The sequence below is a fragment of the Bubalus kerabau genome, chromosome 1, assembly GCF_029407905.1.
Source record: "Bubalus kerabau isolate K-KA32 ecotype Philippines breed swamp buffalo chromosome 1, PCC_UOA_SB_1v2, whole genome shotgun sequence".
NCBI classification, from domain to species: domain Eukaryota; kingdom Metazoa; phylum Chordata; class Mammalia; order Artiodactyla; family Bovidae; genus Bubalus; species Bubalus kerabau.
The window spans coordinates 267,750,563-267,767,692 of record NC_073624.1 but is presented as its reverse complement, the minus strand read 5'-3'; the positions used below and the strand labels follow the sequence as shown (position 1 = coordinate 267,767,692).

At 34.4% G+C, this 17,130-nt stretch overlaps 1 protein-coding gene across 6 annotated transcripts in view; it reads left to right on the top strand.

The window, feature by feature from the left end:
* Window positions 1–17,130, top strand: part of CHD1 (chromodomain helicase DNA binding protein 1) — a 72,802-nt gene that overhangs the window by 34,999 nt on the left and 20,673 nt on the right. For 5 of the 6 annotated variants that reach the window (XM_055565470.1, XM_055565454.1, XM_055565437.1 and 2 more), the window contains 12 exons: window positions 458–547; window positions 1,421–1,611; window positions 2,305–2,493; window positions 3,762–3,924; window positions 4,801–4,953; window positions 6,865–6,936; window positions 7,734–7,883; window positions 10,662–10,810; window positions 11,199–11,295; window positions 11,410–11,505; window positions 12,927–13,103; window positions 16,078–16,238. In XM_055565470.1, the coding sequence (XP_055421445.1) occupies window positions 458–547; window positions 1,421–1,611; window positions 2,305–2,493; window positions 3,762–3,924; window positions 4,801–4,953; window positions 6,865–6,936; window positions 7,734–7,883; window positions 10,662–10,810; window positions 11,199–11,295; window positions 11,410–11,505; window positions 12,927–13,103; window positions 16,078–16,238 (1,688 nt within the window). The remainder of the gene's footprint in view (window positions 1–457; window positions 548–1,420; window positions 1,612–2,304; window positions 2,494–3,761; window positions 3,925–4,800; window positions 4,954–6,864; window positions 6,937–7,733; window positions 7,884–10,661; window positions 10,811–11,198; window positions 11,296–11,409; window positions 11,506–12,926; window positions 13,104–16,077; window positions 16,239–17,130) is intronic. The other variant, XM_055565461.1, reaches the window with a different exon arrangement.

Below are 17,130 nucleotides of genomic sequence, written 5' to 3'. Positions count from 1 at the left end.
AGTTTCAAATATATATGAAAGCCTACAGAAGAATGTAATAAAATCTCCATGTCCTATGTCCAACTGCACAGTTTTAACTCTTGCCCGTTTTGTTTCATCTGTCCCTCTACATGATACTTTCCTCCCAATTATTATTGTGAAGCAAACCCCAGACTTACTTCATCTACAAAAAGGAAATCACTTTTGTTTGGTCAAATGAGAAGTTCCTTCAGTGAAAAACATATATTAAAAATGTGGCTTTTTTTATAGAAGATTTTGATATGCTGGAGTATTTATATTTTACTTATAAGTAAGATCAGTGTAGCTTGTACTGTATAAAGAATTGTTAAAGTTTTTATTACAGAAACATATAGACAGGTTTTTTGTATTTTGAATGGATTTTAGTTCAGATACTCAAGTAAAAGTATACTTCTAAAAAAATATTTGTTTTAAAATTGTCTTTGAAATTTTTTGATAGATAAGAACTCATGAATGGATGCATCCCCAGACCAAACGGTTAAAATTTAATATACTGTTAACAACTTATGAAATCTTGTTGAAGGATAAGGTATGTATTAATCTGTTTTTCTGTTTGGTGTATATCAGTTTTTCCTTTACATTGTGGATAGGATGAAAAGATAAACATAAATCAGTGGTCAGCAGATGCAAAGTCTCTGGGTCAAGTCCAGCTTCTCTGTTTGTTTATTTTTTTATGATCCTTGAAGTAAGGTTGATTTTTACATTTTTAAGTGTTATAAATACAAACCAAAGGATATGAAACCAGCTTGGTATAGTGTCTGTTGATTTGTAAGGTCTTTAAAGAGGAGGAAGTATCACACTACCATTGGGTAAACGCTTTATAGCTATTATCTTCTTTAATTCTTCATAATTACTTTATAATACACTTCTGTCCCTATTGTGAAAAAAAGTCAAATCTCAAAGAGGTTGATGAACTTGCCTCAAGTCATGTAACTTTTAAGTAGCAGAATCAGGTCCGTCTCCATAAGTCAAACTAAGACTTTATAAAGTTTGTGTATATATTGTAAATAAATAATTCATAAAAATCATAGCAGTTAATTGTAACTATACTTGGAGTTAGATACTATTCTGAATTTATTTTCTCCAAATTAACATTAATGAGGTTTCTACTGGACTTATGCTGTAAACATTGTGAAATTTTTAAATGACACTATAGGTTTTATTTTCAGTATGTAAGCTAGTAAAAACTTGATAATTTCTGTTTTTCTAATGGCTGAGTTAGTCATGGAAGGAACTTTGTTTTTCATTCTGAGTTACTTGATTTGAAGATTCCAATAAATTTTAGAATAGTACATAATTTGTATTTGAAATATTGGACATAGATTTAAATTTGCCTCATTTTAATGATTTGAATTCCATTTTTCTCTCAAAATATTAACTACATTCTTCTATTCATTTTAAGGCATTCCTTGGAGGTCTGAATTGGGCATTTATAGGTGTGGACGAAGCACATCGATTAAAGAATGATGACTCTCTTCTGTATAAAACTTTAATAGATTTTAAGTCCAATCACCGTCTCCTTATCACTGGAACTCCTCTGCAAAACTCCCTGAAAGAGCTCTGGTCTTTGCTGCATTTCATTATGCCAGAAAAGTAAGATAAATTAAGATACAATTTTAATGTTAGTTTCATTTGCTAAGTTTAGCAGGAAAATAATTAGTGTAGATAATAAGGTCAGAAGGAGGTTTTATTGTCCCAAACATTGGATCAGAGATTATTAAGAAGAAAAGAAATGGGATGGAATAGAATTCAAAATAATATTTTTATTTTTCAATTTTTGTAAATAAATAAGCTTGAGCCATGGATAATAAATTATAACAGTTGGTTTTGCCTGTTGTTCAGAATATCCATTGCTTAAAAATGGAAATAGTATCATTCTTAAACAGTAGTAATAACAATAACAAGGTATTGTTAGAAAATTCCATTTTCTAATAATTTTAGGAAAAGCAGACTAAGATAAGTTGTCCAAGGTCATATACATATTTTCTTTCAATAGATGTATAACTTTCTTTGAGAAATATTTTAGTGATAATTACTCCCATACTTGAAAATATTTCGTCTTTATTTAACTCAAGGAAAGTAAACAATTTTTCATAAAATAGCTTATATTTTACATCTGTAGATATACAATAGATTTCTTGGAAGGATAGCTATTAGAAGTAATTAATTTTAACTAATTCCTCCCCCCCCCCAAATCTATGTTTTGTTTATGTCTGACTATCCTGTAAAATATCAAATGCAGTTTGACTTCTTTCACTGATTCTTCCATTTGCTTAAATTTTTCAGGTTTTCTTCCTGGGAAGATTTTGAAGAAGAACATGGCAAAGGCAGAGAATATGGTTATGCAAGCCTCCACAAGGAGCTTGAGCCGTTTCTATTGCGGAGGGTTAAGAAAGATGTGGAAAAATCTCTTCCTGCCAAGGTTGAACAGATTTTAAGAATGGAAATGAGTGCTTTACAGAAACAATATTACAAGTAAGCTGTAAACAGAGAACATGTTCTGAGGTGCTCCCTAGCCCTGATTGAGTCTTAGAGAGCAGTAATAATTCTTGAATTTTAGAATAGGTTTATTGTATGGCATAGTGAGGCAGAGAGAGATTTAATGGCATGTCTAAGATCACGGGTGATATAAGACTAATTCACCTTATAGCACATCATTAATTGTGTTTATTTTGTACTATGTTACATTATAGAAGGTTTCTTTTTAAGTTTTAGAATTGCCATGATACCAAGGAATTATTACATAATTCTGATAATTATGTTATTGACAGGTGAAAGTAGAAGCCAGAGAAACAAACTTAGAACAAAATTTTAGGCCCCTCTGCTTTTTGAAAAATGTTAATAAATCATATTTTGTATTATTTATGTATGTTGGATCTGTATAGTAACACTTCAAAGAATCAAAAAGAAGTATCCATCCTAGTTTCTGTTCAGACATTTAGTTGCATAAAGCTCTGCTTCATGCATTTGCACTCTCAGAAACATATTTTATGATAAGTGTATAAGTGCCATTCACTTTAAAAATACATTTACTACATAAATTTTACATTTTTGTTATGGAAAACTTCAGACCATATACAAAATAGAATAATATAAATTCCATCACTCAAGCTTGGTCTTCAGCTCATAGCCAACCACCCTCACTTCCCCTGTTCTGTCGTTTTGAGACAAATCAGATAAAATTGTTTCAAGTTCCTTCCAAAACTAACCTTGTAAAAAGGAAGAAAATAAAAGATGTTAGACAAGGTAAGTCATGGTGAGAGGAAATGTTACGCATAATTTGCAGTAATAAAATAGCCACTTACAATTTATCTCTTAAGTTGCATGTGTATTGTGTAACTATTTTAGACAAGGCAGTTTGGCTAAATCGTATCCTCATGAGGTGTGAGGTATCTGCATTAATGGCCCAGCATAGCAAAATTTGTTGGAAAGTTAAGATAGATTATAAAGTTGACCATTTTAAAAATAAATTTTGGGGTAAAGGATTAATGCACTATGCACTATTAATTCACTATGTTATGTTAAGCCTTTACTGTGTATAGTTAATGGTTTAAATAACAGTGTGTTGTCATGGTCTTATGAATGAGGTTCATTTAGTTTTGTGAACAAAGTTTAGTCCTTTGTCTTTGGAGTTGAACTTCATAATGGTGCAGTTTTACTTTGGTACTTAATTTTTTTAGTGATTTTAGAATTCATCCTGGTAATTCTGCTACATCATTTTCATAATCTTTTTTTTTAAACAGGTGGATATTAACTAGGAATTACAAAGCCCTCAGCAAAGGTTCCAAGGGCAGTACCTCAGGCTTTTTGAATATTATGATGGAGCTAAAGAAATGTTGTAACCATTGCTACCTCATTAAACCACCAGATAATAATGAATTCTATAATAAACAGGAGGCCTTACAAGTAAGAATTTTAAAATTGTATTACTTCGTGGTAAAGCAAAATTTTAAAAATGTTTATTTCAGCTTTAAGTGAAAATACCACAATGCTCTAATATATTGGTTAGATGTTCCTTTTGGTTAAAGATGTATTTAAATAATGGTGCTGCTTATTTTTTCGTGTTCATAAAAATATTTTAAAAGTTATAATTTATCCATTTAGTCATTTTGATAAATTTTTTGAAAAGCTGATCTAACCATGGTCTGTCACACTTTATCCAGCAAAAACCCCTTAGTGTATTTTTTGTTGTGAAAAAAATTTCACTAATAGTGGTTGTGTGAATTTGTGACATGGCAAATGGTAGTCTTAAGGGCATCTGGACCTTAGATCTTCCTCTTCCTATCACTTCTGGAAGACAAATGAAGAGTGTGAAGAAGGCACAGTTGTCATCCAGCTGTAGTATTGCTTTGAACTGCTGTCAGTGACATAAATTAGAAGGCACTTCTCACTTTTTCAAAACCTTTGATTACTTAGTTGTTTCTTCTTTCAGTGTATTGTCGCTTAGTTGTTTTTAGCTAAGATTTTTGGAGAAATGGTGTGATATCTAACAAATAGAGTGAAATGGTGCTTTTTTTTTTTTTTTTTTTTTTTTTTTTGGGTCTCCAGAAAATGCAGCAAAACTTAGGTGCTAAATGGCAAGGAAAATTTAGCTTAAGTCATAGAACAAATTGGTCAAGGTTCTAAAAAATTTTGAAAACGTAAATAAACTATTTCAACATTATGAAAATTAAAAATCTTAATTTAAAATGAAGAAACTGAAGTGTTGTGAGAGACATTTGTTTCATTAAATACAGCTCTTTTAACATGTTATAACAATTATAATTTATTGTTTCCTTATAGCACTTAATCCGTAGTAGCGGAAAACTAATTCTTCTTGACAAACTGTTAATTCGCCTAAGAGAGCGAGGCAATAGAGTTCTTATTTTTTCTCAAATGGTGCGGATGTTAGATATACTTGCAGAATATTTGAAGTATCGTCAGTTTCCCTTTCAAGTAAGCATTTCATTTTGTCTTTTTTGTTGATTTAAATTTTGTCTAATCCCTGGGCATGTTTGAAATTCTTTTGTAAATGAAGAGTAGATTTTATATAACCTTACTCTTTTTAAGAAAATAGATCTGTTTAAAAATTTTTGTCATTATTCCTTTTCTTTTTCTTCTTGACTTTACATTTACCAGCAAAACAGTTTTTTTTTGTGTAGCTCTTCTATGTTCAAATTAAAGGGGCAGCCTTATGTATTAGGCTTTAGTCTGAGGAAGGATAGGAGAGAGCAGCACTTCTGGTGTTACCTGAACTGTTGCAGATTCTGAAGATTGTATGCTCATAGTTATTCTAGTGCATAGTTTGCTGAATAAAAATACATGACTTTTGAGAATATACCAAAGAGCAAAAAGGGCTTATATTCCATCTATTCAATATTTATTTTGAAATTCATTCAATATAATTACAGCTAATATGAATGTTTGGGCTTCCCTGTTGGCTCAGTGGTAAAGAATCCTCCTGTCAGTGCAGGAGATGCTGATTCAGTCCCTGGGTTGGGAAGATCCCCTAGAGAAGGAAGTGGCAAGTCACTTCAGTATTCTTTGCCAGAGAAATCCCATGGACAGAGGAACCTGGCAGGCTACAGTCCATGGGGTCGCAAAGAGTTGCACATGACTCTGACTAAACAACAGCAAATGTGATGAATGTTTAATAGAGTCAGTCTTAGTACTTTACATCTAATTTATTTAATCCTTAGAGCAATTTTATGAATAATACCTGAAACATAGCAACTAGCATATTCAGCTAATAAATGATGTGTATTTAGTGCAGACAGTAAAGTAGAAGTAGAATTACAATGATGAACCTCATCACGCATAATCCCTGCTCTATTGGAGCTTACAGTCTCGTATGGGAGACACATTAAGCAGGTAATGACAAATAAATGTAATGTTATGACTGGTAAGTGCTATGAAGAACAGATGTTGGGTGATATCAACATGATTGAGATACATCTAGTCATTTAGGGGGAAAAGTAAAAAGAATGAAAGGTTTTACTAGTTGCAATTTTTCATGAAAAACAAACTTGGTACTTTAAAAAAGCTTTTGATTTTGGACTTTTCTTGTTTAGCTAATATTTAGTAAACACTTAACATAGACTGTGTCAGACACTGTGCAAAGTGTTTTACTCTGTTCTCTCACTGTATGAAGGAAGTAGTACTTCCTGTGTTCATTTACTGAGGAGGAAACTGACAAGGAAAAAAGGCAAATCACTTGCTCAAGGCACTGGTGAACAGTAAAGATGCTCAAATGTGGGCTGTTCAACTAGAGCCCATGGGGCCCTGAATCAGTGATTCTCATATTTTAAAACAGAGGGCTTTTGCTGAGTTCCTCTTACAGTTTCTGACTCAGTAAATCTGAAATGGGTCTCAATAATTTGCATTTCTAAGTTCTCACTGATGTGTGGGTCCATAACCACACTGGACTCAATCAGTGCCTTTTTTTTTTTAAAACTATGGGCTCTAACCCATTAATGGATCTGAGGATCAGTTTAATGGGTTGTTCAAATGTTGTACTAACATTTTTTTTTTTAATGAAATAGATAATAAAATAATGAGGGTATTTCACAGTACACTGTGTCATGAAACTTGCTTTGCGTGTATACTGTGTACTCATTCACATGTAAAACATATTCTTATAGTGGGTCTCAGGTAAAATGACGGTCAGTGCTATTATTTACTATCAGCAAAAGTAGTTCCAGTGGTTAAGAACACAGACTTTGGAGACAGAATGCTTAGGCGTTGCTTTCCTACCTGTAAGTACTTTCTGGTCTTATCAAAAGTAGTGCTGCTTTTTCATACTTGGTTTTAATTGCTTTTTAAAGTTTTGATTCTGTTACAATGTAGTATTTTAATGTTTTATTCTAGAGATTAGATGGATCAATCAAAGGGGAGCTGAGGAAACAAGCTCTAGATCATTTTAATGCTGAAGGATCAGAGGTATGAATGCTTTTAAAATTGTAAATAAATCGTTTCAGTCATTATTTTAGTTATAGTTTTTTAAGAAAAGTGTTATTGGTGATGGCCAGTTTTGATTTACAAGTGAGGTTTTAAAATCCATATTGTCTGTTAAATATGAGGAATTTTACCCTTTTGTATAAATACTATTTCAATATAGGACAGTTAATTTGCTTCTAAATAAACTAGCCTGTTTTGATTTAGAATTCTTTATGAATTGTTGTTTATTAGTCCCATATATATTTGTATTTGGGAGTCTTGTTTATTGGTTTTGCTAGATACATTTTATTAGCAATTTTAAAACTGTGTTTCACTTTTGTTGGTAAAACACCTTTTAAAGAATTGTGTTAATTCAGGGCAGTGTTGGGCCTTCGTTGCTCCACATGGGCTTTCTTCAGTTGCAGGAAGCACGGGCTGCTCACTCGTTGCAGCTCACGGGCTTCTTGCAGTGGTTTCTCTTGTTGCGGAACTGGGGCTCTAGGTGTGGAGGGTTCAGTAGCTGCAGCACAAGGGCTCAGGAGTTGTGGCTCACAGGCTCTCGAGCACCGGCTCAAGTGCTTGCGGCGCACAGCATTAGTGGTCCCACAGCATGAGAGATCTTCCCTCTCCAGACCCATGTCTCCTGCATTGGCAAGTGGATTTTTTTTTTTACTACTGAGTCAACAGGGGAGCATGGTAAAATACTTTTAAATTCAGGAATTCAGTTATAAAATTCTCACATTGATTATTCACAGTCACAGTTAAGAATTTAAAATTGTGCCTTTTATATTTCCTTTTAGGATTTCTGCTTTTTGCTTTCCACAAGAGCTGGAGGTTTAGGAATTAACTTAGCCTCAGCTGACACTGTTGTTATATTTGATTCTGATTGGAATCCACAAAATGATCTTCAGGCACAGGCTAGAGCTCATCGAATTGGGCAAAAGAAACAGGTATTTTTTATCCTCCTTATTTTACTGTTTCAGAGTCTTTTTTATCATCAGTGTTTAGAATTTATTTCGGTTTATCCTTCTTGTTGAAACATGCATATTGTTATTGAACAGATAGAGTGCAGAGGAGCTTGAATTTATCAGAATCATCTGGAAATTGACAGAACTGAGAAAACTATGCCTGAATAGGATCATGTACTCTTTTTTTGATCATAATTCTGTTCACAGCTGTAGAATAAATATAATGTGTTTCATTCACTATATAAATATATATATTTTAAAATATCTTCATATACTTAACTATTGAAAGGGATTTTGCTTCATACATTGTTCTTCTTTGTTAGCCGTGTACCCATAGGCTTCTCCTTGCAAAATAGCCATTCTCATAATTTTTGTATAACTCTCTGGAACAGTTGTAATAGCCCTTGAGAAAAACCGTCTGTCATCTTTTTGATATCTTGGTCCTTGTATTTTAATTACATTTACCTTCATCTGGGATAGTGCCTGAAACTTCTTCAAAGCAGGAGGTGATGAACAAGTAGCACAAAAAGGCTTAGTACATTTTATTTACTTTGTAAATATTCATATTTTCAACTGAGAAATAAATCCATAGTATAAAATGAAAAAAATGTTTTACCCGAATAATTCTCATGAAAGAGATGGAAACTTGAAACAGGGATAACAGTAAGCCAAGACAAATTACAGACTGTTGAAAAACGAGAAAATGAGTAGATAGGATATTCTTTCAGGTGAGCTGGGCCTAATGTATTTGTGAAGAGACAGCATATTTCTGTGTCATGAATGAAATGGGGAAAAGTGATTAATTGCACTGATAGACAGCTCCTATGTTGAAATCCTCAACAAACACATGGCTAGACAAAACATTCCACTTATGCTACTTAAAGACTTCGGCCACCACATCCTCTAATACAGGGTAGAAGAAAGAGGAAATATTAGGAAAAGAATCAGAACCAGTAAGACAAAATACTATAGAAAGCTGTGTGGTAGATCTCTGGGATGAATACCTGAATACAATCACAAAATAATGCAGTCAACTTTCTTTTCATCGTGTTAAAATTCTTTTTTTAAAGTAAGTATATGTATGAAGTATATTTTCATTACTAATGAGGTAGATTCTTGATTATTTCATTATTGATGACGTGTAAGATTCCTATGGTTCATGTACTTGCTATTTTAGTAGTCAGTCAGTTCAGTCGCTCAGTCGTGTCCGACTCTGCGACCCCATGAATTGCAGCACGCCAGGCCTCCCTGTCCATCACCAACTCCCAGAGTTCACTCATACTTGCGTCCATAGAGTCGGTGATGCCATCCAGCCATCTCAGCCTCTGTTGTCTCCTTCTCCTCCTGCCCCCAATCCCTCCCAGCATCAGAGTCTTTTCCAATGAGTCAACTCTTCGCATGAGGTGGCCAAAGTACTGGAGTTTCAGTACTTTCAGCTTTAGCATCATTCCTTCCAAAGAACACCCAGGGCCGATCTCCTTTAGAATGGACTGGTTGGATCTCCTTGCAGTCCAAGGGACTCTCAAGACTCTTCTCCAACACCTCAGTTCAAAAGCATCAATTCTTTGGCACTCAGCTTTCTTCACGGTGCAACTCTCACATCCATACGTGACCACTGGAAAAACCATAGCCTTGACTAGACGGACCTTTGTTGGCAAAGAAATGTCTCTGCTTTTGAATATGCTATCTAGGTTGGTCATAACTTTCCTTCCAAGGAGTAAGCATCTTTAAATTTCATGGCTGCAATCACTTTCTGCAGTGATTTTGGAGCCCCAAAAAAATAAAGTCTGCCACTGTTTCCACTGTTTCCCCATCTATTTCCCATGAAGTGATGGGGCCAGATGCCATGATCTTCGTTTTCTGAATGTTGAGCTTTAAGCCAACTTTTTCACTCTCCTCTTTCACTTTCATCAAGGAGCTCTTTAGTTCCTCTTCACTCTGCCATAGGGTGGTGTCATCTGCATATCTGAGATTATTGATACTTCTCCCGGCAATCTTGATTCCAGCTTGTGGTTCTTCCAGCCCAGCGTTTCTCATGATGTACTCTGCATATAAGTTAAATAAGCAAGGTGACAATATATAGCCTTGACGTACTCCTTTCTGTATTTGGAACTATTTAGACTCAAGAAAATTTAAAACAGTTTTAAAAAATCATTTGGAAGGCTTAAAGGGCACAGGGTAATTTGTCATTGTGCCAAAATGTCCAGTTTAATGAAGAATGCCTGATATTCCAGGTCCCAGTGCTCTAAATGCTGGTGAGCCCAATCATTGTGAAAACTAACAGTGGTCCCTGAAGGGGAGTATTGTGTGATATAGAACCACTGACTTTGAGAAACGGGACAAAAATCACTACTCATTGAGTTTTGTCTTTTGCAAAGCTTTTTGTTGTTGTTAATGGCAGAGCTTCATCGTTAACTTAAACAGTAATTCGTGGAATTTTAGACTGTATAGAACGATGAAACAATCAAAATTAAGGGAACTGGTATAAGTTTGTCATAAGTTTACCACCACCCCCTTTCCACACTGAAATATAATTTTAAAAATTACTGTCATTCCTTTAAAAAAAGAAAAAGCAAACTGACCAAACTATAAGGAAGGACATAGTCTCAAATAATCTTTCAATTGAGGAAGCTTTTTTGCTTTTCACCAGTGAAAATTTCACGTTGGATGAATTCCCGACTCTAACCAGTATTTGGGCATTCATCATTAGCAGAATGAATCATTACTGTGCTTTAAATTCCATTGTGTGTATCTTTACAGGTGAATATTTATCGTCTGGTTACAAAGGGATCAGTTGAAGAGGATATTCTTGAAAGGGCCAAAAAGAAGATGGTTTTAGATCATCTTGTGATTCAAAGAATGGACACAACTGGGAAGACAGTACTACACACAGGTTCTGCCCCTTCAAGGTAGTTACTTTTCTCTAAAATAAAAAAAAGTTGTTACATAATCATACTATGCTCATTTTTCCAAAATGTTACATAGTGTAAGCAGATCGCTGAAGTACTGTGTTTAGTGTTGTGCTTCTGTGTTTCAAAGCACTGAGGTAATTCCTGGTCAGTGGCATACATTCAGTGAGTGCATGGTTTCACCATTCTAATTTTGTAATCTTGGGGGAAAGCCCTAGGCTTCAAGTTCTTTAGTTTTAAAATAAATATACTAGTAATCTTTCACTTTTCTAACTATGTCATATTAACTGTTATAAAGGGGACTATGCCAATAATTCATGAAAGTGCTATGTAAATGTTAAATTTGTGACTGTTAGTATTAAGTAATTTTTGTTTTTTCTAATTTTAGTTCTACTCCTTTCAATAAAGAAGAATTATCAGCCATTTTAAAGTTTGGTGCTGAGGAACTTTTTAAGGAGCCTGAAGGAGAAGAACAAGAGCCCCAGGTAAAGAAAAAAAAAGCTTGTCTCAAAATATGTCATTTTTAAAACTATAAATGTAAAATGTATATATCTTAAAACATAATAAAGCCTATTTAAAGTAAAGATTTCTTTTTCTAGGAAATGGATATAGATGAAATCTTGAAGAGGGCTGAAACTCATGAAAATGAAGCCGGACCTTTAACTGTAGGAGATGAATTACTTTCTCAGTTCAAGGTAGATTTTCTTTTTGAATTTTTCTTCATAATTATATAAATGGAGAAGGTGGGATTTTTCTTTTGTCATTTAGTGTTTTATTCATCTTTTTTTAGGCAGGATTAGCAGGGTAATCTTAAAAAATGTTAAAAACGTCTTTGTCTTAAAATTTGCAATGATGTATAAAAATTTTTCTTTCTTCTTCTGACAGACTAGCAGTGAGTGACATGATTTGAAACCATTTTCATAACTGAAGACTTTTAGCTGATTTTTATTGCAGCAGTTTTTGACATTAGATTAATTTAAGCATTATCCCAACTAAGAAAACACAAGTAAATCAGACAGAGTAAGCAGTAATACTGTGATAGATACCCCTGGGTTAGGTGGGTTAGTTGCTAACTCATATCTGACTGTTGCAACCTCATGGGCTATACCGGCAAGAAGACTAGAGTGGGTATTCATTCCATTCCCTTCTTCAGGGGATCCTCCCAACTCCAGGATTGAACGTGGGTCTCTTGCATTGCAGGCAGCTTCTTTACCAACTGAGTCACCAGTGAACCCCACCCCAGGTTAGATGCGGGCTAAAAAGATTTCAGGGAGTCCTAAAGCAACATAAGTCACCCAGCCCCAGAGTAAAGTGTGTGCCAGTTGTTTAGCGTAAAAAAGCAGATTTCTCTGCATCCTAGCCATTTTCCACAAGCTGACGTTTTTAAGGATCAATTAATGTCATTCCTTCATTCAACAAATACTTACTGAGTACCTGCAATGTGCCACACACACAGAGCATAGTTTTCTTGTCTTTCCAATTACCTGTAAGCTTTAATGTCCCAATATTGGCAGTTAACCTTAAAGAGTGCTTTCTGTATACCAAACTCTGCACACTTCTTTAAATGTATTGTTATTTAATCCTCACAAAAGTTAGTATGCTGTTACTAGCTTTCCTGTTTTAGAAATGAAGAAACTAGCACTTAGGGAACCTAAATAAATTTATCTGTGGTCTCTGAGCTCCTTGTGTCTTGTCATCAAACTCTTCAGGTATTTTTTTTATGATCATAAAAACAAGAATATTGGGTTGTTTTACGACACTTTGTGTTTAATGGACTGGTGTGGTAATTACTACAGAAGGTGATTGAGTGTGATACTGTATAAATTTGTTGTTACTTTGTTAACTTCCTCTAGTTCTATTCTAGTAGTAATTTTGTTGATCAGCAGGGCAAAAGAGAATCATTCCTGGAAGATAATTCTTAGAAGTTGTTTGGTTTGATCTACTTTGACCTCATAAAGAAATAAACTCAGCTTAGCAATCATATTTGGTTTAACCTATAGTCATATTCATTATCCTAGGGCTATTTGTTATCTTATTCCTTCCTGCTAAGAAAGAAAAAAACGTAAGGATGAATAGTTCTTTAATTTTATTCTGCTAAAATTCTGGAATTTATCAGGTGGCCAACTTTTCAAATATGGATGAGGATGATATTGAGTTGGAGCCTGAAAGAAATTCAAAGAACTGGGAAGAAATCATTCCTGAAGATCAAAGACGACGATTAGAAGAAGAGGAAAGACAAAAGGAACTTGAAGAAATTTATATGCTCCCCAGAATGAGAAACTGTGCAAAACAGGTGACTTTTTAATTTAAAAGCTGTTTCTGTACTATAAAGAGTATTTATTTACTCTTGGACTACCTCTTTTATGAGAAATACTGGTACTTCTTTTCTTGTAATGACTTCCTCGGATTTAATAATGCTTGTCTCATACAATTAGTTGGAAAGTGTTCCTTCTTAACTATAACCTAAATTTTATAAATATACAACTATCAATATACTTTTCGAATGAGTGTGGTTGGTTGTTTCAAGAACTTTGTTCATTTTATCCAAGTTGTTGAGTTTATGGGGCATAAAGTTATTCATAATAATACCCCCATACTATCCTTTTAGTGTTTATAGGATATTTAGTGATTTCCCTTTTTTTCATTCTGTTAACCAAATTAAAAGACACTTACTCTTTGGAAGAAAAGTTATGACCAACCTAGACAGCATATTAAAAAGCAGAGACATTACTTTGCTAACAAAGGTCTGTCTAGTCAAGGCTATGGTTTTTCCAGTAATCATGTATGGATATGAGAGTTGGGCTGTGAATAAATCTGAGTGCTGAAGAATTGATGCTTTTGAACTATGGTGTTGGAGAAGACTCTTGAGAGTCCCTTGGACTGCAAGGAGATCCAACCAGTCCATCCTAAAGGAGATCACTTCTGAGTGTTCATTGGAAGGACTGATGTTGAAGCTGAAACTCCAATACTTTGGCCACCTGATGCGAAGAAACGACTCATTTGAAAAGACCCTGATGCTGGGAGATTGAAGGCAGGAGGAGAAGGGGATGACAGAGGATGAGATGGTTGGATGGCATCACTGACTCAATGGACATGAGATTGAGTAAACTCCAGGAGTTGGTGATGGACAGGGAGGCCTGGCATGCCGCTGTCATGGGATCACAAAGAGTTGGTCACAACTGAGCAAATGAACTGAACTGATTGGCATTTTTTTTCTTGATCGTTCTAGCTAGAGGTTAATTTTATTCATCTTTTCAAAGAACCACCTTTTGGTTTTATTTTTTATTTTTATATTTTAAGTTTCATTGATTTCTGTGTGTTTTTTTTTTTCTTCCTTCTTTTGTTCTCCTTATAAGTGTCTAAAGATAAAAGCTTAGATCATTAAGACTTTCCTTTTCTAATAGTTTTTTTTTTTAAGGTCCTGCTTTTTCTGTACCTCGTGAGTTTATGTATTTATTTATGGCTGTGCTGGGTCTTTGTTGCTGCTCAGGCTTTTTTTCCCCCTTTGTTGCAGTGCACGGGCTTCTCATTGTGGTGGCTTCTCTTTTTGTGGACCACAGGCTCTAGGGTGCTTGGGCTTCAGGAGTTGTGCCACTTGGCCCATTGCATGTGGAATCTTCCTGAACCAGGAATCGAACCTGTGCCCCCTGCATTGGTAGACATAAACTCTGGACCACCGAAAGTCCCAACATTAGCATTTGATGCTGCAAATTTCCATTAACCACTGTCTTTTCTGAATTTCCTAAATTTTGAATTTGTTGTGATCTCATTTTCATTTATTTCAAAGTACTTTCTAATATCTTTTGTGACTTCCTCTGTAACCCATAGGTTTTTTAAGAAGTGTGTTGTTTAGTTTTCAGATGTTTGGGGGATTTTTCCAGGGGTCTTCATTGTTGATTTCTATTTTAATTCTCTTATGGTCAGAGAACATACCCTGTGTGATACGAATTTTTAGCAATTTGTTGGTGTTTGTTTTATGGCTCAAATGAACAGAGTGTTAGATTTTTAAATAATGGTAGCAGTGCCATGCCAAGCTATATTGGGTCCTGTGGCAAGAGGAAAAACTTTGCATTAGCTTCTGATTTTTTAGAATACTGTTGTATTTCAAGATTATGTCTTGATTGTTGAATTTTTTGTTATCTCCTTAAATTTTGAGTCTGAGGCAAATGAACACACCCCAGACTCTGCCCTGCCAGGTTTGGTTTTTCTTTTCCTACAAGCGTATTAGGTCTTCTGTGTCCTTAGTTCTGTAGGTGAGAAAGATCTGGCCAGGCTTCCTGACTGTCCCCTCAAAGGTGACTCTCTTTCTCCAGGCCTTCACCATGAGGGAAAGTTTTCTCTAATCTCCAGCCCCATTTCCAGTCTTTCTCATGAGCCCCTGGTGTGAGTTGGTGGAGGTTTGTGAAGTGCCTGCGAGTGGGTGGGTGCAGGTTCTCCCTGTGTCTTTTGTCCCTAGGAACCCTCTCTCCTCATGGCAGCTCAGTCTTTAGCAAATGTTAGCTGACTTTTATCTTCTTGTATGGTACTTGACGTCTACCATTCATCCTCTTCACAAGTAAGCCAGTGTTCGACTTCCACCTCTTATAATCTGTATTTCCTTACTTTTATCCTATTAGATTGCCTTGCGATTTGATGTGTGTAATGGAAGTTAATGTTTTGTAGATTAGATTTTTTTACTTTTATGATAAAAATGGCTTTATTGGCTAGTGTTCCTTTTCATTTCTGCTATCACGAAAAATAGGAATGATATTGATGGGTTAGCAGAATGATCATTTTTAAGACGTTTGATGCAATATCAAATTGCCCTCTGTTGTGTAAATAGCCATCAGAGGTGTTTGACTCTGTTTTTCATTACCAGTACCAGTATTGGCTAGTATTAGTTAGTTAGTATTGGTCAAATTGATGGAGTAACTTTAATTACACTGCATTGTTACTTTAATTCATGTTTTTAAAAATATACTAGGAAGTTGTATAATTCTGTTTGTTATTTAATTAATCACTGTTAATAACCTTTCACATATTTTTACAAAAGGACTATGGATATATTCCTGCTGGTTTACGGGAATGTTTTAAGCATTAAGACTATTAATATAACTCTTTGACATTAATCTGCTGTATTTTTTGGAGTTTTTTTGCTTTTTAATTCCGTTTATAGAATATTTTTTTATATGTACATGTTAATTTTGTCAATCATAATACTTTCATTGCTCTTAAAACAGAAGCCTGTTTTACCTAAACATGGGCAAAATTTTGTTTTCAAATTCCAGATTAGTTTCAATGGAAGTGAAGGGAGGCGCAGTAGAAGTAGGAGATACTCTGGATCTGATAGTGATTCAATATCAGAAAGAAAAAGGCCAAAGAAACGTGGAAGACCACGAACTATCCCTCGGGAAAATATTAAAGGATTTAGTGATGCAGAAATTCGGCGGTAAGATGACATAAGACCATTTTTACTTCAGCTTGGTTTTAGTAGGGGGTAAAATTAAAACAGAAACTCCACAAAATATAAAGTTTTAGAAGAGGCAAATATAATTGTGTGGGGATTGGGTGGTTCTGATTTTGGTTGGTATGAGTAAAAGATGAGTTTGGCATCTATGCTGTTATTTATTGTTACTCTATTTGGACTGCTAAATTATTTTGGTTTTATTAATGTGGTTCAGAATAGTGGTCCTTTTGAATGATGAATGTATACTTCAATATATATTTATTAAAAATTCTCACTGTATATGACTCCCAACATTACTCTTTATGTGGGAGTAATTTAGTTCCATATTTTTCTAGTTTTTTTACAGTGGGGTGATTGGTTTTTGAAAATAACCATGTTAAAAGTGTTTGATATGTCCAAATAGAAACTGAGGTAAGATTGGCCTTACAGATTTATTTATATATATATATATACACAGCTTTATTTATGGAGGATGGGATAACAGCTTATTTTGTTTACTGTGTAATATTTTTGTGTATGAAATTTGTGAAAGGTTGTTCATTGTTGTATTTTCAGAGTTTGTTGTTTCTTTCAAACTATTGTAACTCATTTCTTTTAAATCATAGACCTGTCTGATAAAGTTCTTCCTCATTTTTTTCTACCAGAAAACTAAATATATGTTAGATTTTATTTAGGGTACTTTTATGGCCACCTGATTTGCTGGACTTTCTGTCTTTAGTTGAAGAGACAATGCAACTTCTACTTTTCCTGGATATTTTCCCTCATCCATCAACCACTTGGGTAGCTTTGTTCCTAAGTAATACTTATTTTTCCATTGTTGGTATAATGCCATATATCTGATTTAAAACTATATTCAGTAAATTTTTATCAACAC